We start from the raw sequence: 22,505 nt of genomic DNA, 5'->3' as shown, positions 1-22,505 counted from the left end.
TTATACACCTGTTTCTGAGTCTGTAAGTCTGTCATTTGAGAGGATTTTTAGATATAAGGCTCAAAGTTTCTTTTGCTGGAATGAAAGCCAGCAGTGACAATCCTCCTTATCTGCAGTTTGAATATCTCTGGTGATGTAAATTCTGTATGGTTTACACAACATCAGTCACAAAGATTGTTTAAGTATGAGTTGTTGTGGCAACTTCTTGAGGTCATAGCAGGACCTTTGGCTGTAACTTGTGAAAGCAAAGCTCAGAAAAAAAATTTTTTAGTTCTCAATAATTTTAAGTCAAAAGATTGGTGAAAAATAAAACACTAGTTTGGAAGAAAACTAGAAAAATTCAGGAACCAATTCAATTTGTAGATGAAAAAATAAAACTTTAACTAAAGTCTAATATCCACCACTGTGTATTATAGATTATTTTGGGGAAACACAATTTTCCCCCCCTAGAATCAACCTCATTTTTATCAAAGATGGCCAAATCAAGACTCTTTGCAGTAAGACCAGTTTCAATTTGTCCCGCTTATTTTCATAAACATGACAAGAATAATAATTGATCATAGTGTTACCAAACAAATGGACCTGTGGCTGTGGGGGCGGTGCCCAGATGCTATCACCAAAACAACGACACCCCGTTTCCCCGGGGTCCCTCGGTTGTAGGTCCTTTGCCCGCTGCCCTTGGAATTATGGCTCTGAATGGCAGAGTTTGGTGAAAAGGAAAGGAACTATTTATTCAAAAGTTATACAGGTTTGATCAATGGCTAAACATCGCTCTTAAACCTCAAAAGCCCTTTAAAACAATCACCAGCACACACACTGTCCTGCCTTCCCCCCTTTGCCCAGTTAGGCCAGTCAGACCAGACAGGGGTACCGTCCTTCAGAAGAAAAAGAACAGAAGTCCGGGGCTCGACTAGGCAGGCCTCTCGCGGTTCTCAGCACCATCCGCTGCATCGCCACGATCTCCAGCTCTTAATCCATAACCATGTGGCACCTTCTCATGGCCCACTAGCAAGAGTCCTTGCTCCTCTCTTTCTTCCTACGTGGTCTTCACGCAGTTCCCCAGAGTCTGTGTCTCTTTGTCTCTCCTGCAGGCCCCTGTCTCTCCTCTTTCCTCTCCCAGTTACATTCTGTATTAAGTCTTTGAAACCTTCCTGATTAGCGTTGGTGATATGCAAAATAACTCTTTTTGCATAGGAGGAATGAGCTATCCTGCTATTGACATGCAAAATGACTCTCAAGGGCCCTGCTCAAGGCTCCCATCCCCCGGTGGCGGCCGGCCCTGTGGTGGGGAGAATATATTTTTCTTGGACATCTTATTTTCTGGACCCTGTTACAAATACTCTTTGTAGGGGCCCTGGCTGTGCCTCGTTACAATATAGGCTCTCAGTCTGCTTTGCTGGAATCTCAAAAGGAATCTCCAGATTGAACTTTAATTAGCCCCTCAGGGCAAAGAAGTCAAGCCACATAATTGCCATCAGGTTTTGCCTAGAATACCTATGAGTTTGGGTGAATTCCTCAAGTTCTCAAGGTTCCCCAAAATGCTTTAAGGTTCTTTCTTTTCCAGCTTCAGGGAGAGCAATTCTCATTCCTTACCTGGAAAGACTGCCATGAAAAATGGGAATACGAGGGAGGACCCCAAAAAACCCAGAATTTATTTATTAAAAATTGTGCATTTATTCTTACATGTTGAACTTCATTGACCTTCAAAGTACTCTCCATCTGATGCAATACACCTATGGAGACATTTTTCCACTGCTCCCAACAGTTTTTGAACCCACTCATTTTGGTACCTTTCAGTGCTTCTGCCATTTTTTGTTTCACCTCTTCCCCACAGGCTAAACATTCCCTTCTCAGGACTTTTCTTTCATCCAGGGAAACAAACAAAGTCACTTGGGGCTGAGATTAGGTGAATAAGGAGTTTGGGGCACCGATATCATGTCATTTTTGGCCAAAAACTGCTGAACACTCAGTGTAGTGTGGGCAGGTGCACTCATAAATCATCCACCATGAAATGGGCAAATGCTTTGAAAGAGTCTTCAAAAAAATTCGCTGAAGCTGAACGCAACCTCTCCCAACAATACCAGCCGGTCCACTGATACAGATGGGTTCCTAGGACACTCACCTAGTGAAGGAAGCCTCTATACAAGGGGCCCACCCTCCAGAAGATAATTCCAGGTTTTGAGTCCTCCCTCATAAACAAGGTACCAGGACATTTCTCCAAGGGGCTTTTTATCAGCTTCCCAAGTTAATCTTGATTCCTTAAAGTGTCCCGGTGACATCCAGAGTCTAGGCATGTTTCTCTCCATCATGACATTCCAGTCAACGTCTGGGTTTATAAAACCACAGTTGGAAACTGGCTATATGTATTCTCTTATAATGAGAACAGATTCTTATTGGAAACATATTGCTGTGAAAATAATAATAAGCATTAAGGGTTGCCAGATTCTGAAAGAATCAGGTAGGGAGAAAAATATAAATGCTTCAGTATTGCTTTTGAGGGTATAGGGCTAGTTCTTTCTCAAAATCTCTCTTTAGTCAAACTTTACTAAGCCATTAGGATAACTTAAAATTTCACATTAATGCCCAACTTTAAATTCTGTGTTGCTAATATATGTTTTTAAATTTAGATGAAATTCTTTACATTTAGCACATTTGTTATGATTTTCAGAAGTTGTGATTTTGGAGTTATTTCAAAAAAATATTTTTGTTGTCAACTATTTGATGATAAGAGCTTTGTGAATAAGAAAATATCCAGGTATTAGATAAGTGATTTCCTCGATATTTGCTTTTCATTTGCTGGTATTCCATTCAAATGTTCTGCGACTTTGCATAAATTAGTTGCACCTCTGTAGCAATGTCTTTCAGTGTAAACTGGGATTGACCTTTTCTCGCTTCTCCATGAGATAAATTGAGAGCTTTTACTTAGTATTTTAAGACATTTTGTATTTGTGCATCCAAGCCTGCAGTATCACTTCTAATATGTGTTTCTACATTTTCCAATTAGTAAGCATTTCCACAAATCAGATTAAAAATGGATGGTGCTGAAGCACTATGTTTTATACAAGAAACAAAATGTAAAGAACTTGACTTTTAAAATACTTACAGAAACTTCAGTGAGTGGATATATTTGGTTTGGGGTTTTTAACTTCTTTTGAATTTTAAAGACTTCCTCAAATAACCCTAAGAAAGAAATGAACTCATTTAATTGGACCTCACAAGGATTGACAGCTCTGAGAGAGCTGGAGTTTTTTCTTACATGGTTAATATTATATATTCCCAATCTCATATAAAAAGTTTAAAGGAAAGACTGTTGTGTTTCATTTTATTAATTTACAAGCCCAGAACACATACTATTTCCCTGAGATATCATATCAGCTAGGAAGTGGTCACCCTGTCTCTATAACTCGAAGAGACTTTCACATGTAAGTATTATGGTTCTTCCCACAGAACTTTGTTGATATGGAATGTTTTCCATGCCTTGTCTCCTATCTGCTTCCTGATGCCAGGAGCATTCATTTTTTGTCTTTGATTTTTCTAGTAAGGCTGTCATTGACATGGTCTAAGACTATTGGCAGATCTGGATGACTATGGCTGCTTTTGTAAATTGGGAGCAAAATAATGTTAAATGCTAGTTGTTTCAAGGGTTATATGAGATAAAACTTCTGCATATGCTAAAAATTACATAATGTTTATTGGTTTTCCCCTCTGTGCCTACACGTTCTCATCTAGCATTCACCTAGGTAGAATAAAGTTGCTCACTTTGAGTAAGATACATGTTGAGTGCCTTTTTGCTTTTGCAGTTTAATTTTGAGGATATTGGCTGGCCTGACCTGATTATTAATACCCCTTGCTAATTTTATGATCTTGGACCATTTGTTTAACTTCTGTAAACCAGAGATTGGTGAACTATGGCCCATGGACCAAATCCAGCCCACTGCCTGTTTTTGTATGATTCATGAGATAAGAATAGTTTTTACATTTTTAAATATTGAAAAAAAGTCTAAGAAGAATATTTCATGACATAAAATTATATTAAATTCATATTTAAAGTAGAATAAATAAAGTTTTAATGAAATACAGCCATTCTTACTTATTGATGTATTATCTATGGCTGCTTTCATCTACAGTAATTTAACTATATGGTTCACAAAGCCTAAAATATTTACTGTCTGACTCTTTGTGGAGAAAGTTTGCCTATTTCTTCCCTAAACCTCAATTTCCTCTCCTGTACAAGAGGACAAATAGCACCTATTTCAAAGAGGTTTGAGATAATGCATGCAAAATGCTTAGTACATTGCCAATAGATATTTAGTACTCAGCGAGTGTTAGCTGTTGATGTTCTTATAATATTTATAGTTTTTGATCTTCTCATGATTTATTTAGTGAAGATGGATAAAAATTCTCTTTATACTCACTAAAACTAATTATTTTATATTATAATCACACATGATTAATTTTTATTTTTGAATTATTTAATTTTAATATTATTACATTTTTATTAGAAGACTTTGTTATTCCTGATGTTCAAAGACCTCTCCAGCCACCCCTCAGTCTACTTTGCCATTTAATTTTCCATTACTCTCCCTTATCTGACTCACTCTTGCCTAGCTGTACAGCCAATTACCTTTTTACACCTTTCCTGTTCTATGTCCCCCTTCATCTCCCATTTCCACATGCCAGTCTAGTCCACCTTCCAAAGCTGGCACAAACATCACTCCCTTCACATAGTTTTTTATAATTTCTGCGTACACTATGCCACACAATCTCCCTTTGCCAACAACAAAAACAGATACAAAAGACTCTTGGGTGGAAGTTCTTTCTCCATGACCTTCCTGAGTATTTTATTTCTGCACATTAGAGCACACGTCACTTTGTTGGTTGTGTTTTAATTATGTGTCTACTTCTAATCTGTACTCTTTCAGAGCAATACCATTGTTATCGATCTGTGTAGTCTGTACAGTACTGCAGGTATTATTTACACACTGCAATACCTAATACATGTTTTTTGAATGCATAAATTTTTCTTTTTTCTAACTTTTTAAAGTATGGATTTTTGGCTTCTTTTCAGACAGAATTCCTTGATATAAGCCAGCTGTCTTTCATCCATGATTTGGGACCAAAGGGCATGTAAGTTCCTGTGTTGGATCTTTAAAGAGAAATGTGAATGTTGATAAGCATTAACATTTGATTCGTCAGCATGCCATGATGATGGACCTCATCTGGTTTGACTGCTAGCTTCTTTTCTTCCCAACAGAGTCAGAGCAGCTGAGGAGATCTATTTATGCAAAACACTAGTTGCAACTTCTCTACCCTCTTTCTTATGTGCTTATAGCACCAATTTTCTTTAGCCCCACAGCTGGAATGTTTAATACAGGCAGCAAATATGGTGTGTAGGAGAGTTCATTAAAAATCAAACACACTGTATTATGTATTTGAAAGTTGCTAAGACAGTAGATCTTAAAAATACTCATCATCAGAAAAAAAATTTACCTGTGTAACAATGGATGTTAGCTAGACTTGTTGTGGTGATCAGTTACTTTACATTATACAAATATTGAATCACTGTGTTGCATACCTAAAACTAATATAATGCTACATGTCACTTATATCTCAATTTTAAAAATAAAATATATAAGCCCCTCCTTCTAATCACTTATACAAATTGGCTTTTCATTGCTTATTTTCATGAGTTAAAATAATACTGTGTAAAATGTATATTATGCAACAAGATTGAAATTTACTTAATGAGTATTTTCCTTCACAATATGAGAGCTTGATATGATAAAGAAATTAACATTTTTAAAAAATAATGATCATCGTTAGTAATTGTTTTGAAATATTTAGCCATTATTATTGTTCTTTCTTTTCATATCTTTCAAAATCAAGATCTTTCTCTTTCCAAAGCTAAAAGCTTTGCTCTATCTCTTTTGTCATGGCCCGGTTCTAGAACTGTACACGAAGGGATGCAGAAATGCTTTGGAACCCATGGGAGAGCACATCCTATGTCTGAACAGCAGCTGAGCCATCCTCATGCCAGCATTAGGCAATGTGTGAGGACTTTTTCAGGCTGTTGCAATGACTAAGGGGAATGCTTAGCATTTAGAGCCAGAAGCCAGGATGCTTAAGTTCCTGCAATGTGTACAACACAGTTATGCTGCAACCAGAGTGCTTTAAAGGTTAGCTGATGGGGTTCTCAGCCTAGGAAATAGGATACTGAGCTATTTGAGGGTAAAGGAAGAAAGAGTGGGGAGGAAAGACATGTGAGAATGAAGTAATAAATTTAGTCCCAAGCTGCAAGGCTGTATCAGCTAAGAGTTGGAAATTTGAAGATGAAGGGTTAACTTGGTGTCTCTTTCAGAGAAGGCATGATAATGAAAAGATCCGGGGGACACAGGATACCTGGGTTGAACTGCTGTGGTCAGGGAAGAGCCTGCTACCGATGGTCAAGACGGTAAGACTTAGGAGTTTTGTGTACTTGTTTTAAAAAACTGGATATTTGGGGAGTTTTTATATACTATTTTTAAATTAAATTATAAGTCAATTATAAATTCTTTGAAAGTCATGGCAGAGCAAATTTTTTAAATTTATTTTTTGTAAAGATTTTATTTATTCATTTTTAGAGGGGGAGGGAAGGAGAAAGAGAGGGAGAGAAATATCAGTGTGTGTTTTCCTCTCAAGCGCCCCCTACTGGGGACCTGGCCTGCAACCCAGGCATGTTCCCTGACTGGGAATCAAACCAGTGACCCCTTGTTTTGCAAGCTGACACTCAATCCACTTAACCACACCAGCCAAGGCAGCAGAGCAAGTTTTAAATCATTTTAAGTTCCAAGTTTCATCATCTATTTAAACATTTTTCTCAAACCTGAACTTGTGGAGAGAGTGTGAAATTATGTACATAAAAACCGAGTAGACTATTAGACTCAAAAGTTAGTCGGCCAAAGAACACATACAAAAGGCCAACAGGCACAAGGAAATACGCTTGACATTACTAGTTATTAGGGAAATGTAAATCAAAACCACAGTGAGATAGAAGTTCACGCCCACTGGATATCTATAGTAAAACAATATGGACAATGGAGAGATCCAAAATGGCAGTGAACTAAGTAGATCTTATGTTCACCTCCTCTGGCATCAAGCTGGAGTTAAAACTAAAATATAGAACAGTCAGCCTGAACAAACAATTGAAGGCTAACTAAATAGAAGTCTTATAACCAAGGATTTAAAGAAGAAGCTACATTGAGTTTGGAAGAAATGATGAGACACGAAAATGGCTGGCTCTGCTCAAGGAACTTAGTGAGAACTTCCACAAAGAGAAAACAAGCATAAAAAAAGGACATAGAAACCATTAAAAAGAACCAGTCAGAAATGAAGAATATAATATCTGAAATGAAGAATACACTAGGAAAAAGAAACAGTAGGTTGGATGAAGCAGAAGATTGAAATCAGTGATTTGGGAGACAAGGTAGGAGAAAACACCCAATCAGAGAAGCAAAAAGAAAAAAGAATTTTTAAAAGATCAGGATAGTATAAGGGACCTTTGGGACAACATGAAGCATAACAACATCTGAATCATAGGGGTACCAGAAGGGAAAGGGATAGAGCAAGGACTCAAGAACCTATTTGAAGTAATAATGACCAAAAAGCTCTCTAATCTGGTGGAGAAAAAAGTCACACAAGTCCAGGATGCATATGGAGTGTCAAACAACATGAACCCAAAGAGGCCATACCAAGACACATCATAATTAAAATAACAAAGGTTAAGAAAAAACAATTTTTAAAGCAGCAAGCAAAAGACAGTTACCTATAAGGGAGCCCCCATAAGACTGTCAGCTGACTTCTCAATAGAAACTTTTTGCAGGCCAGAAGGGATTGACATGAAATATTAAAAGTGATAAAAAGAAAGGACATACAGCCAAGAATACTTTACCCAGCAAGGCTATCATTTAAGAGTGAAGGAGAAATAAAGAGCTTTGCAGACAGGAAAAAGTTAAAGGCATTTATTACCATGAAACCAGTATTACAAGAAATGTTAAAGGGTCTTCTTGAAGAAGTAAGAGAAAAAGAAGGGGAAGGAGGAGAAGAAGAAGAAAGGAAAAAAAAAACAAAAACCTAGAGAAATGCCCTGACTGGTGTAGCTCAGTTGTTTGGGTGATGTCCTGCAAAGCAAAAGGTCTAAGGTTTGATTCCTGGTCAAGTCACATTCCTGGGTTGCAGGTTCGGTCCCAGGTCAGGGTACGTGCAAGAGGCATCTGATTGATGTTTCTTTCTCACATAGATGTTTCTCTTCCTCTATTTCTCCTTCCCTTTCCCTCTCTCTAAATATAAATAAATAAAAATCTTTTTTAAAAAACCAGAGGAACATAGTTATAAAGAATAAAATGGCAATAAATACATACCTATCAACAATCACTTTAAATGTAAATGGCTTAAATGCTCCAATCGAAAAACATTGGGTAGCAGAATGGATAAGAAAACAGGACCCAAACATACACTGTCTACCAGACTTTTAAGCAGAGGATTGATTGACAAGAAGGGACTATCCATGGGAAGATCTGGAAGAAACAGTTTCTAGGCAGAAGAATAATGAATATAGAAGCCCAAAGTAGAGCAAGATTGTCAGGCAGAGGAACAAGATCAAGGTGGTGGGAGAAAACAGTGGGAGATGAAGCTGAGAAGGTGGTGGCTGGCTCATGTCTGCACACCTGCATTTTAGTGTAACAGCAGTAGCATCATAGGCCGGAGGCATCCTGTTAGGATAAACCACAGTCTCACCTGGTTTAAAACAGAAATATTCATAAAAGTTCAGATTTATTGATGTCAGGAACTGTGCTAAGCAATGTACATGAATCATCTCAGTTAATGTGCACAAACATGTAGGAGCGTGGCATTGCTGTCACCCTCATTTTATAGATTTAGACTTTAGGCTCAGTTACCCAAGTTCACACAATCAGGCAGCTGGCAGAGCCGGAACTGGAGCCCAGGGAGGCTGACTTGAAGGCAGGTGCTTAATCCCTACGCAGCTGGTGCTGGCTCCCAAAAGGCTGGTTGATGGATTTCTTTCTTGATGTATATCTTTTCATTAAAGAAAAATAAAATCTATTGACAAAAGAGAGAAAGGGAAGAAATCAGAAGAGTTTTAATGAAAGGTATAGCTAAGAAGGGCTCCCGGTGAAGGCCTGGAGTCAGTTTACCCTGATAGCAAATGACTGTTAAGAAAGAACAACTCATCATTGTCAAAACAAAAGCCATTATCTTTTATGTTTGGCTTTCAAAATTCACTTGTCACTACTAACCAATTCCATACTTTTAGGCTGCCTCACCTTGGAGGGGCAAGGGAAGAGCCCTTCACATAGATAGTACATGACTGGCGCCCCCCACTGTTGTGCGGTGCCCTGGCCATGCAATACACCCTGCTGTCTCATTCCTATTGCTGAGCAAGGCTGTTCATAGCCTATTGAGAGCCTGTGTGCAAATTAGAGAGAAGTGCCCCTTCCTGCAGGGTGACGTAGCCTGCACCCGTGCCCTACAGCAGGCGTCCTAGTGCAGGACATATCTGCACGGTGGCCCCAGTGACCTATTCTTGAGGACATCTTTTGCAGTTCTTGGCCCTGGGGGTTATACCATGAGGCTGTGCTCTCAGGAGCATTTCTGAGATTTGTCTTGTAATGGGAGCTGGTGGACCTGGATGTGGGTCATTTCACTGTTGTCCCGCGCTGTTGTCTCTAGTGCGGAACTCTGACTAGAACTGTCTGTGATGCCATTCCAGGTATCCTTGACTTCCAGGCAGGCGAGTTCACAGTCTGGAAGCTCAGACCCGCATTGATGTGCCAATGCTGTAATTATATTAGCACTGTGGTTAGTTACTTGCTTTCTGTGACCTTTATGTTTTCCTGTGTTGAACAATACCACATGCATGTTCTTTACTGTAAGTTGTCCTCAGTCCACCCATCCCCTCTTATTAACAGGAAGACAGCCTGTACATTAAAAAACACATGACTGAAATGAACTGTGTGGAAATCCATGTACATTTATCTACATTAAATTCCAAATTATAAAGCCATTAAAACATATGTGGTCACATAGTGGTAATTTCAGTAAAGATTTATTATAGATTTTTTAAAAATTCTGTCTCTATGTGACATTTATACTATTAATTTATGTGCAGGTGTTCTGGCCTTACTTATCCCATAATGTGTTTTACTTTGCCTAATATGTGGTGTCATATACCTACTGTTACTTTATTCAGTTATCCACTAAATCACTTGATCTCTCCACAACTGCAGGTAAATATGAATATATGGTGTCCCGTGCAGCAGGACAAAGTTGCCGTTTGTTTTTACTTGCTATCGATCCCGTTCTCTCCGTCTTGCTCTTTCCACTCTAGGGTCATGCCTTTCATCTACATCTGTACTACTCAAAGTGGTCCTAACATAGGCAACCCCTCCGAGCTTGTTAGAAAAGCAGAATCTCAGGCTCTGCTCCTGACCTACTGACTCCAAGTCTGCATTTTGACAGGATCCCTAGGTGATGCATATTCCCAGTCAAGTGTAAGAAGAGCTGTTCTTTATTATTACAGTAGCTTGCTAACCTGCCTCAGTCCATTCCTCTTTCTCCTTCATACCTTTCTTTTTGAAACATAGTGCCAATGATATGACTGTCCTATTGCCTTGGCAGGGCATGAGGATTCCTTTATTTAATAAACACTTTGGTGTTTTCTTTCCTTTTTTAAAATGCAGATTATCAGGCCTTTTTAATGGCTCTTTGGTGGGGCCAGGGAATCTATTAGTTTTTAACAAGAACCTGAAGAGATTCTGATAATCAGGCAAGTTTCGGAAACACTGGTTCCATGAAATAAAATGAACCTTCTTAGCATGGCCTTCAGACCCTCCTCAATAAGGCGTTTGCCCACTTCCCCTGCTCTACACTCATTTGCCCATTTTCCCTTCCTACTCTCTCTGAGACCCTGGCCTCACCAAACTCTCTCCCAACATATGAAACATATCCACACCTTAGAGCCTTGGCTAACTCTTTCCTCGCTGTGGGGTATACACCTTGAAAACCTGACCTTGGGCTCTGTGTGATGGGGTCCTTCCCGCCCTTGCTCAGATACCACCTCTTTGGGACAATGCTGCTAATGAGATCTCTGAGAACTGAGGGATCCTTTCTTGCACCCATCACAATTTGCATTTCTCTTCTAGTACCTATCCCGTTCAGCCTAGAATTAGTGTTGCTTGTGCCCCACTAGCCTGGTAAGATCCTTTGAGAACATGTATGACTTATCTTTGCACTATTTCTGCCTCCACCCTAACTCCTAGCTTGCCCCTGTACTTTGCCATTATAAAGCTCTTAAATCTATATTGAATTGAATGGAACTATCCTTTTGAGAGATCATATCCCATTGAACATCACTTAATAATGGTCCCTAAAATCACAAATAATTTGAAATGAACAAGAGAATAGGTGGAGTATTGGATGTTTACTAGATTTTTTTAAAAGGAGGATTATACTTACTGAGAAACCTACGTGCTCCTTCCATGATAGTTGGTTGTAGCAAGCACCAGCCCGTTCCACTCCTCCAATAGCCGGGGCTCCCGCTGCGCATCCTGTGAGCGCCACCCACCGCTCTCAGGGGTGTCCTTCCAGGCTCTGCCGTAATGTTTACAAAGCTAATGAGTTATTTTGAATTGCTTGGTGTCCGTACTTCTTAGAAAAATATAATAGAAAGGTTTTGGATTTTTTTGTTTGTTTGTTTCATAATGGTTTTCCAAAAATAAATCCCCCATGTAAAAAAATAAAATTGTCTACTCTCAGCTAGTATGTTTACTTCAGATTTGTCATGTAAGTTGTTCTTTTGGTTTCAGTAATTCAGTGCAATTTTCAAAACTTGTTTCTTATCTTCTCCCAGGTGGTTGGTAGTGAAAGATTCCTTTTTATTGTATATGAAACCAGACAGCGGTGCAATAGCCTTTGTCCTGCTGGTGGATAAAGAATTTAGAATTAAAGTGGGGAAGAAGGAGACAGAGACGAAGTATGGACTCCGAATTGATAACCTTTCAAGGTAGAAATTTCAAATATTTTTAAAATAGTAAATATTTTCTTTGGTAAAAAATATTTTTTTACCAAAAATATTTTTCTCCCAACCTTAAACAAAGGAGGCAAAAATAATTTAAATGTTTGAAAAATTTTATTTAGAACTTATCCTCAATCAAAAATAATGAAAGTACTTTTTCCTTGTAATAAATTTTTAAGAATAGCATATCTTATGTGCAGCAGTCAGAATAAACTATCCTGTTTGTTGATATATGTCTGTTTTAACAAAATTGACTACTCAATAATACCATTTTGCCAAACAGATAAATTAACGAATGATAGTTCACATTTTAAAAAAATAAAATTTTACGTTATGAGCTGATATCCTTCAACAAAATACTTAAAAAGTGATTTGATTTAGAAAAATTCTGTTGGCACACAGATTTTAAGAAAGATATCTTGAAAGGATACTAAAGTGTACATTACTATAGATTTTCTTAGTGAGTATGTGTGTGTTGATATATGCGTTTTTTCTGGAAGATTGTAGTTATATAATATATATGTGTCTCTCTCTAGATATACATTTGTTTCTATAATGTACAACCTCATGTATATGAATATAGTGAATATATATGTATCTGTCTTTACTCACATTGACTGGCATAGACTTATAGATAGACCCTTACTAAAACACATTTGCATGTATGTGAGCATGTGTGTAAAAGATTTGGAACTTCCTTATCTTCTCAGCCAGGTTCAGAATTAGTTATTGGAAGTGCAAAGGTGCTGCCATTAAACCTTCGTCCTGGCACTGTGTCTCTGCCTTGTGGAGCGCCATAGGAATCACGCCACCGTTGTCATGGGTGGCGTGCTCTCTGCAATAGCTCTCTGCAATAGCTCTCTGAACCAGTCTTTGTGATCAGGGGGCTGGAACATGCCATTTTGCTTGGCTTTCGTGAACTCAGAGTAGGGAAGGAATTACTCTCCTTATGTACAATCAACGTGATGTTTCCAGAAGCCAAAGAAATGGACATCAGGCAGTACAAAGGGAAATGACCTTTACAGGGGCTAACAACTAAGTAACATTGAGACATAGGGCCTCACCTTATACCTCTTTCATTCCCTTCCTAACAGCCTAGCACAGCTCCAGGTCTGTAGTAAGTACCCTTACACATGTTTGCATGAGTGAATAAGTAACTTGAAAATTTAGTTTGGGTACATTGACTATATTTTAAAATCTTGCCAAACTTTTCTAGAAGCCTGCTTTTTTTGATATAAAATGTTGTTTGCTTAAATTTTCAACTTACGTCTGCAATATCAAAACAAAACAGGGCATGGTTGATCCTTAAATTTGTTTAAAGAGACAAAACACAGAGTGACCATTTCCCCCCACATTTTGCTTTTCTTTGAAGGACACTTATATTAAAATGCAACAGCTATAGACATGCCCGGTGGTGGGCAGGGGCTATAGAAGAATTCATCCAGAAACATGGCACCAACTTTCTCAAAGATCATCGATTTGGCTCATATGCTGCTGTCCAAGAGAACACTTTAGCTAAATGGTAAGATCTTTTTGCTCGAACACTGTCAGGGTAGTCAGAACATCCAATTCATCTGGAATCAGTTTTCAAAGCTGGGAAAAGAAATAATGCATTACACTTAACAAGGGCCTTTCTTTATAGGACTACCAGAGCATAGATTCATTTTCCAACTTTTGTTAAGGTTTGTTACAATGAGCTTTATTGAGACAGCTTGCTTTGGATTTTGAAGTTTGACTTTAAAAGCTAACTTTATCCATTTTCTTGATGATGCTAATGGAATATTTCTTTATGTCATTAGTCATAATTTAAGAAAAAGAATATACTTGCTGGATATTTCTTTTGAATAAAATCATGCTTAGCAGGTTTTTCTACCCATGGTTTGGAAATCAGTAGAAAAACATGTTAGGCATGATATTCTACTGACGTTTTTTCCACCCTGTTTTAGGTCTTAGAAGAGTTCAGGAAGATAGGAGAATTCACTTGACCCCGTATGATAATGACACCAGTCAGTTTGTTGTTCTGTCAGCAGAAAAGAATCGGGTTGCTTATTTTCAATTAACAAAAATTAAACTGGTGGTTGTGGAGAAACTCTTGGCAGTGGCTTCCATCTTTGTCTGTATTCTTCTTTTTTATTTTTTGTTAAAACAAAAACAAAAGAAAAACCTTGTCTTACAGGTATGTTAATGCCAAAGGATATTTTGAAGATATTGCAAATGCAATGGAAGAGGCAAAAGAAGAGATTTTCATCACAGATTGGTGGTTAGTATTTGTCCATGGGGATTGTGTTTGAGATCTCTGTATTTAGAAATGCACAACGGTGTTTGCTGTGCTGTTCCAAAGCACTCATTGTGAAAACCAGCAGTATCACACCTGGTTTGGCCAAAGTCTCAACCAATTAATTGTAGTGACCTCCAGTGAAAGGTCTTTTCAAATACTTGGCATCCAAGTATATTCTTAATATTTAACTTGAATAATTTTGCATTTGTGTTTCTGTTTGGAAGCAGACACTTAATATTCATTTTTGTAAAGATTATGTTGCAATACAAATATACTTGTTGAGGTAATGAAAAATAATCTTCCTTGGGTAGTTTTTCTTCATTTTGGTGTGTCTGTCATCAGGTCCAGTAAATATAATTTTTCTGAATTGTCCCTTTGAAATTGAAACAGTTCCATTTGCCCATTACTGTTAAAATGTCCTTGTTAATGACTAGCCAAGTCAGCTTTTTTGGAGATAGTTCAGTCAAACAGATCCATGAGAGTTATGATGCTTATTAAAGATACTGGAAGTCTCGTATATAAAACTCATTTAGCTACTGGGAAATTTTACTCCTGGAGTTGGTGTAGGCTTTGTAGTCTGACTTTAGTTCCAGTTACCATCTGCCTGGAGAGTTAAAAATGATTGCAGATGCCAACATTGACTACGATGGAAATGAAATTATTTAATGTTTGCCTTCTAAGACTTAAGTTGCTTGAAATGCCCCCATTTTTCCCTCTCATGTTTCCTTCCAAATGCTACTTTATATATGAACTGTGAAAATATCCTCATAATGTATTTCCTCCTAATTCTAGATTTTTAGGGGGAGGGGAGACTGTTAACTCATCTTTTTCCACATTTTGCCTCAGTGGGGTGACACCGTAACTCTAGGGCATGCTTTCCCGCCCTGGCACTGCTGCCGTTTGAGGCCAGATGATTCTTAGTTGTGGGGTGTTGCTCTGTGCATTGTGGGATGCTTAGTGCCATCATTATCCCTGGCTTTTACCCGCTAGATGCCAATAGCAAGATCCCAGTGGTGATAACCAAAATGTCTTTAGACATTGCCAACTGTCCCCTGGGAGCCAAAGTTCCCTCTGGGTTGAGAATCAGTAATCTAGAGTCATAGACGAGGTCTGTGATCGTTAGCACATCTGCAAATCTATTTATTCTCATGTTGATGGAGGAGCTTAATCTTGGCCTTTATATTCTTGCCAAATTTTGTCTCTTTAGTCAGTTACCAGAAATAAAATAAAATCTCCTATTTAGGAGCTATTTCTTTGGTTGAATACTTTCTAAATGCTTATGAGAATATATTCAAGTTTAATGTCATACTATATTCCTTGAAAAAATATTTCTGAAAGTTTGATGAAGATATGAGAGAGACTGAAAATAGCTTTTACATCGAGCCCACATTTTCATGTTTTATGCAAGAAAGTAATATCTCTTTAGAAGGTTGTGGACACACTCAAAAATGCAGACTCACATTTAAACATCTGAAGAGATGGAACCCTGAATGTTTTCTCTTCTACTGTGAGGAAAAAAAATGAATCAGAAGGTTATTTCTTTTTCATAACTGCTTTAAGATAACATCTTATTACAACACACCATTTGAAATAAAACCTTTGCAGTAACTTCCCTTGTAACAAGTGAAGAAAATTCTTGTCATGCAAGTATTGCAAAAAGGAGCATTCAGAAACTTAATCAAACTCCGTTATGTCTATATCTGAGAGAGTGATAAGCATAGTTAGAGAACACATATGCCCTGTAGAAACTTCTAATCCAAGAGACATCATATACTTAAGTGCAAATGGTATTAGTATATTTCTAAAACAATTATTATGTAAGCAAAGGCAGATATGGTGAAATGAGAAACAACTGGGACCTAGAAGTACTTAGTTCCTCTGTTCATTAATTTTACCACCTATCGATTCACTTGTTAATGGATTCACTCATTTACTCCAGGGCTATTTAGTGAGCCCACATTCTGTAACAGGTACTGAACCAGGCCATGTATATATAAAGATGAGTGAGAAGCAGCTCCTCCTCTGGAATAACATAAGAGTCAGAAAGTCATACATAAAACAATGGATCGGGGAAAGCTCAGTGATGAGGATCAACATAGTAGAAGGCGTGGAGGGGCAGTGACCATCTTGTGGCATACTGTAACCATTATACTGCACACTGTTGTTTCGTCTGTGTCTATGAGTTTGTTTTTTATGTTTATTTTTTAGAGAGAGAGGGGGGAAAGAGAAACAGCTATCTGTTGTTCCACTTATCTATGCATTCATTGGTTGTTTCTTGTATGTGCCGTGACCTGGAATCGAACATGCAACCTTGGAGTATCAGGTTGATGTTCTAACCAACTGAGCTACCCAGTTAGGGCAAGTTTGTTTCATTTGTTCATTTGTTTAAGGGTGGGAATTTTAACCAAATTTATTTTCTAAAAGGGACCACTCTGGTAATAGTACAGAAGATGAATTGAACAGTGGTTTTAGAGATCATTTAGTAAATTGTTGTGATGCAGGAGAAAAATGGCAAGGGTCTCTGGCGAGACCACTGTAGGGGCCTGACTCACTAACTTGGTGCAAATCATATTAACCTTTCTAAGGGCAGTTTCTAAGGCATAGTTGAAGTTACACTAATAAATGTAGCTGCTATTTGTTGAATTCTTACTAGATGCCAGGACTGTGTTATGGAGGAGAAAAACAAGAGTCAACGAGGTAAATTAGGAAAGTGCCCAGTCACCCAGTTGGTACGTATCGATGCTGGCTGGGATCTAGGTGTGTCTGCTCCATAGCCCGCATTCTCAGAGCTGCTTCTCAAAGGAGATGGCCACACTGCCTGGTGTCTGGGGTTCCTGTTAGCTTTGAGATTGCTTAAGTGAAGATTGAAATTTTTTTAAGGTGCTAGATAAACTAGTAACCAGATTTGGGTATATTTAGTCAGGAGAAATTTTTTGAAGAGGTAAATTGTAAGATAAGGCTTTCAAGGTAGAAGAGAGAATGATTTCTTAAACAACCCAGACTATCTGAAAATTCAGACAAATAGTAAAATCTAGCTAGATGTTTAAGGTATCAAAAGATGAAGTTTTTATTAATATGAGTGAGCATTCTTCACTTGTTTATCTGGAGCAACCAGAAGAACACATATTTTATGTTTCTCCTGTGCTTGGTGCTGTTTCAAGTCACCTGTGAGCTGACTAATCAACCAGTAGTCACTGGAGTAAGTTGTTCAGTGAGGTAGGAGACCAAGATATGGCTTCCAGCTCAATTGCTGAATTGCTATAACTTAGGACAGATCCAAAGAGCATGGCTAGTTGATATCATGACTACTTGATATCAAACTATACTGCAGGGCTGTAGTAATCAAAACAGCATGGTGCTGGCATAAAAACAGACACATAGATCAATGGGACAGAATAGAGAGCCCAGAAATAAATCCACACTTTTATGGTCAATTAATATTCTACAAAGGAGGCAGTCTATTCAATAAATGGTGTTGGGAAAATTAGACAGATACATGCAAAAAAATGAAACTATATCACTTTCTTACACCATACATAGGAATAAACTCAAAATGGATTAATGACTTAAATGTAAGACTCAAAACCATAAAAATTCTAGAATAACACATAGGCAGTAGAATCTCACACATTCTACCTCGCAGCAATGTTTTTTTCAGATATGTCTCTTTAGTTGAAGGAAACACAAGAAAAAATAAACAAATGGGACTACATCAAACTAAAAAGTATTTGCGCAGCAAAAGAAACCATCAACAAAATGAAAGACAACGCACTGAATGGGAGAACATGTTTGCCAATGATACATCTGATAAAACATTAATATCCAAAATTTATAAAGAACTTACACAATTCAACACTAAAAAAATGAACAACCTAATTTAAAGATAAGCAAAATACCTGAATAGGCACTTCTCCAAGAGGACATACAGGTGACCAATATCTGTGTTTTTAATGTCAGATTTGTTTTCAAAGCCTTTGGGGTGTTGTTCAGTTTTGTCCCCCCAGGTGCTCCACCTTGTGGCCAGTTTGGACAGTGGTCTATTTCTTCAGCTCTCAAACTCCAGCATAATACAGGGTGGAGCAAAATTAGGTTTACAGTTGTTCAAATGGAAAAGAACACAATAATTAATAAATAATAATACAAGAATAAACTCTGTGTTTTGCCGACTCACAGCTATAAGCCTACTTTTACCCTACCCTGTATTTAGGATCAAATTCATGCACAGGCAACTTGGAAATGAGCTAAAAGTCATAAACAAATTTATAGGGCTGCTTTTCTGAACACCTCTCTCTCCATAATCTCCCCACTATTTTTGTGTTCCCTGTGGCTTCCCTTTTTAGGCCACTGGCTAGAAAGGTGGGCCTTTGTTTACCTTGCTCTGGCTCACACTTCTTCCCATGACACTAGTGTCCAGAGTCAGACAATGGATATTTACATTGTCCCCTTGGAAACACGGCTTTTCCTGTTGAGGAGGAAAGTTTCCCTCAGAGTTTTTGGAGTCTGAGCCCCTTGCTGGCACCCCTGTCACTGCTAGAAGATCCCACTCTTTCTCCTCAAGCTTGAACTAGAGGACTTCTCCTGGAGTTCTCTCTACCTCTCCCAGGTTCTCTCTCCAGGATGGAGAATCAGAAGAGAAAAAAAGAAAGGTAAAAGTCACACTGGTTAAATGGAATATCAAATACTGTTTTTCCTCAATACTGTGTCTTCCATTTCATGATTACTGTATAGCTATAGCTCTCTATTTATTTAGCTCTTATTTAACTTTTCTCAGCAGTGTTTTATACTTTGTATATGTCTTTCACACGTTTTGTTAAATTTCTCACTGATGTTATTGATTGCAAATAGTATTTTTAAAAATTTATGTTTCAATTGTTCATTGCTGGCATATAGAAATACAATTGAATTTTTAATATTGAGCTTACAAACTGCAACCTTGCTTAATTTACTTATTAATGCTAGTAGTTTTTAAAGTATCTATCTATAAATATAAATAGGTATATTTACATCTATCTATAGATACCTATAAATAGATAGATAGATAGATTTTCTCCATAGATGATCATATAATGTGTGAATAATGACAGTTTTACTTTTTCCTTTCTCATCTGTATGCCTGTTTTATTTTACTTTATTGCCTTATTGCATTGGCTAGGAACATCAGTAAAATATTGAAGAAAAATGGACATCTTTTCCTTATTCTTAGCCTTAAGACAAAAGCGTTTAGTCTTTCATTAATATTCTTTAGGTAGAGTTTTTATAGGTACCTGTTATTACTCGGAGAAAATTTTTTTCTACTTATAATTTATGAAGAGTTTTTATGGTGAATGGGTATTAAATTTGTCAAGACTATATCTGCATTTATTAAGATAATCTTTTTTTTCTGTGAATGTGATGAATTGCATTGATTTTCACCTTTTAACCAAACCTTACTTTCTTAGGGTAACTCCGCTTTCTTGTGATCCATTATTCTTTTTCTAAGTTGTGGAGTTTTGTTAAAGATTTTTAACTCTATGATCGTAAGGATATTGTTCTTCACTTTTTTCTTTTCTTGAATTGTCTTTGTTTGTTTTGGTAGTAGGGTAATGCTGGCCTCATCTTATTAGTTAGTGAATGTTTCCCTTGTTTGTTTCCTGAATGAATTTAGGTAGGACTGATTTTCTTTCTTTCTTACATATTTTATAGAATGTTTCTATAAAATTGTTGGAGCCTGTAGTTTTTTTTGTGGTAAAGATTTAAATTATGAATTAAATTTTTTAGTAGTTATAAGGTTAGAGGCTTAATTTCTTTTGGCTTCCACTTTGATAACTCTTTTCCTTGATGGAAATTGTTCATTTTATCTAAATTATCATATTTATTCATATCGAATTACTGATAATATCCTTTTATTATCCATTTAATACTAATATCTGCAGGCTGTGTAGTGCACGTATAGATTTAACTCAGACACTGACTTTAGAACTCAACCCCAACGGAAAGAGTTACGCTACTGTAGGCTCAGCTGCCTGTGGCATTACTAAATAGAAGAGCCAAGGGTTTTAGTTTCACGTTGGAAAAATTTTGTCAGTGAGCCTGCCTTCTCTTCCCTGCTCAGAAAGACCGGGGTTTCCTGGACACTGCTCCTTGGTTAAGAAGTCAGCATTTATGTTTATCAGTTAGAACAGTTTTAGCTTGGATTAATAGAATGCTTATCTAGAAGTGGCTTAAACAATGAGGATTTATTTGTCTTACTTAATAAGAACTCCAAAGTTAGGCAATCCTAAGGTTGGTGGAATGGTTGAGTGATTTCACAGATTAGGTCTTACCCTGAGAATTTCAATATGGCCGCCCCTCTCTGAGCATCCTAGCCCCAAGCAACATCCATCTTAAGGCCTCCTTTCCTGTTCTGAATGTGTCTCATCATGTGAGTGTGTGTGTCTCTATCATCAGTGAGAAAAGACTTTCCCACTAACCCCACATGTGCCGCCTCATATATCTTATTATCCAGGATTGTGTCACATTGTGCCCTAGCTGCCCAGGAGCCTGGGAAAGCAAGTGTACAGAATATTTACACTATATAGTGGGAGCAAGGAGGGAGAACGGGTAGAATGGCTGCTGGATGGGAAACCAGCAGTGTTCGCATGTGTGTGCATGTGTGAGGAAGATGTGTAGGAAAATCTAGATTGACGTTCTGTATGGATAAAGGCTCTTGTTCCCAAATGAACTTGTACGTGAACTTGTATGGATGACCCACCACAGTGGGGGGATGATGGTGGCATTTGGGCTGAAATTGCCTTTGCTTCTATGACACAATCAGAACTTTATATTTTGTTTTAGTTACTTGAAATTTTGTGATTTCAGGTTGAGTCCAGAAATCTTCCTGAAACGCCCGGTGGTTGAAGGAAATCGTTGGAGGTTGGACTGCATTCTCAAAAGAAAAGCAGTATGTATTTTCCAAACAAATGCTGGTGGGATTCTTAAATGTTTATTGCCTCTGAAATGCCCTTTCTTTTTTAAAGTCCTTCATATATACTTATAACTTTCTTCTTTAGAGTTTGACAACAAAGTAGAATACTTACTCTTTTCCAGTGTATTTGGTTCTGCTTTCCCCCCCATTACTCTTGAGTGCATAATATTTTAGCCTAATTGACAGCATAGATTTTATTAGTGAGTTTAATATTGTTTTTTAATCATTTATGGGCAATTTATTTCATAGGCAAACATTTGTAATAAAATTTCATTATTGAATAATAAATAATGAAATGAAACACTGCATTTGAGAAAAAGACAAAGTCGTCTGAGATTTCAGTCAAATGAGGCCAAGCTGACGTTGAAGAATATCAGAGAGGAGGGACATTAAGAATTGGTGCTGTTTTAGCTTAGTTCGGGGACAGATCCTGGTAATAATGTGAAATTGTTTCCTGTGCAGGTGGCCCTGTTGATTCTGGGTGAGCACTGAGTGTGCTCTTTTTGTTATAAAAAGTAAATACCTGAATCAGCATAGGATCACCAAAGGCTACTTTACATTCATCTTTCTAATGAAATTTTTAACATAGTTGGCCATCACCCAAGTTAAATTAAGTTGAATTAGAATAGATTTGGATTTATTATTAACCACTTTCCAATTGGGAAGTGCTAGCTTTTTTATTATTAATTGGAACTCTCTTAATCTTTTAAAAAAAATTTTGTCATTAAACATTCCAGCAGAATTTGTAGATCCTGAGTAATCAGAGGTAGCATTTTTTAATTTCTCACAGCCTTCACTCATTTTTCCCCCGCATCGTTTACATTCCCCTACCTCTTTCCTCACTCACCTTTTCCTCTTCTTTCAATGTTTTTTTCTCCATTTTTTTTACTGGAGGATTTTTGCAGATATCCATAATATAATCAGACCTTACTGCTAATATTGAAGGCTGAAGTTGATCTTCTGTATTTCAGACACATGTCTTGCCACACAGTATCATTTTCATGGCTAGTCGAATTCATTGTCTCAACTGAAGTCTATTCACAAAATTGGGAATTCTGGTTTTGAAAGGCATTATTTGCATATTCATTAAATAATTCAGCATACAGTTACTGAGTGTCTCTTCTGAGCCAGGTACTATGCTAATTACTAAGGAAGCCCATGCGTGTGAACAGGATTCCATCTCTGCCCATGGAAGGCTTGCTAAGGGACTCATG

The 22,505-nt window shown here is 37.5% G+C and overlaps 1 protein-coding gene across 5 annotated transcripts in view; it reads left to right on the top strand.

The window, feature by feature from the left end:
• The window catches only part of PLD1 (phospholipase D1), a 179,968-nt gene that overhangs the window by 79,367 nt on the left and 78,096 nt on the right, over positions 1 to 22,505 (top strand). For all 5 annotated transcript variants that reach the window (XM_054580564.1, XM_054580558.1, XM_054580551.1 and 2 more), the window contains exons 7-12: positions 5,069 to 5,127; positions 6,359 to 6,451; positions 11,906 to 12,058; positions 13,443 to 13,592; positions 14,247 to 14,330; positions 21,186 to 21,267. In XM_054580564.1, the coding sequence (XP_054436539.1) occupies positions 5,069 to 5,127; positions 6,359 to 6,451; positions 11,906 to 12,058; positions 13,443 to 13,592; positions 14,247 to 14,330; positions 21,186 to 21,267 (621 nt within the window). The remainder of the gene's footprint in view (positions 1 to 5,068; positions 5,128 to 6,358; positions 6,452 to 11,905; positions 12,059 to 13,442; positions 13,593 to 14,246; positions 14,331 to 21,185; positions 21,268 to 22,505) is intronic.

Source organism: Pteronotus mesoamericanus, unplaced genomic scaffold (assembly GCF_021234165.1).
Source record: "Pteronotus mesoamericanus isolate MK-2021 breed Mesoamerican mustached bat unplaced genomic scaffold, CSHL_Meso_final contig_116, whole genome shotgun sequence".
NCBI classification, from domain to species: domain Eukaryota; kingdom Metazoa; phylum Chordata; class Mammalia; order Chiroptera; family Mormoopidae; genus Pteronotus; species Pteronotus mesoamericanus.
The sequence above is the reverse complement of the archived record's forward strand: the minus strand, read 5'-3'. Positions and strand labels throughout refer to the sequence as shown.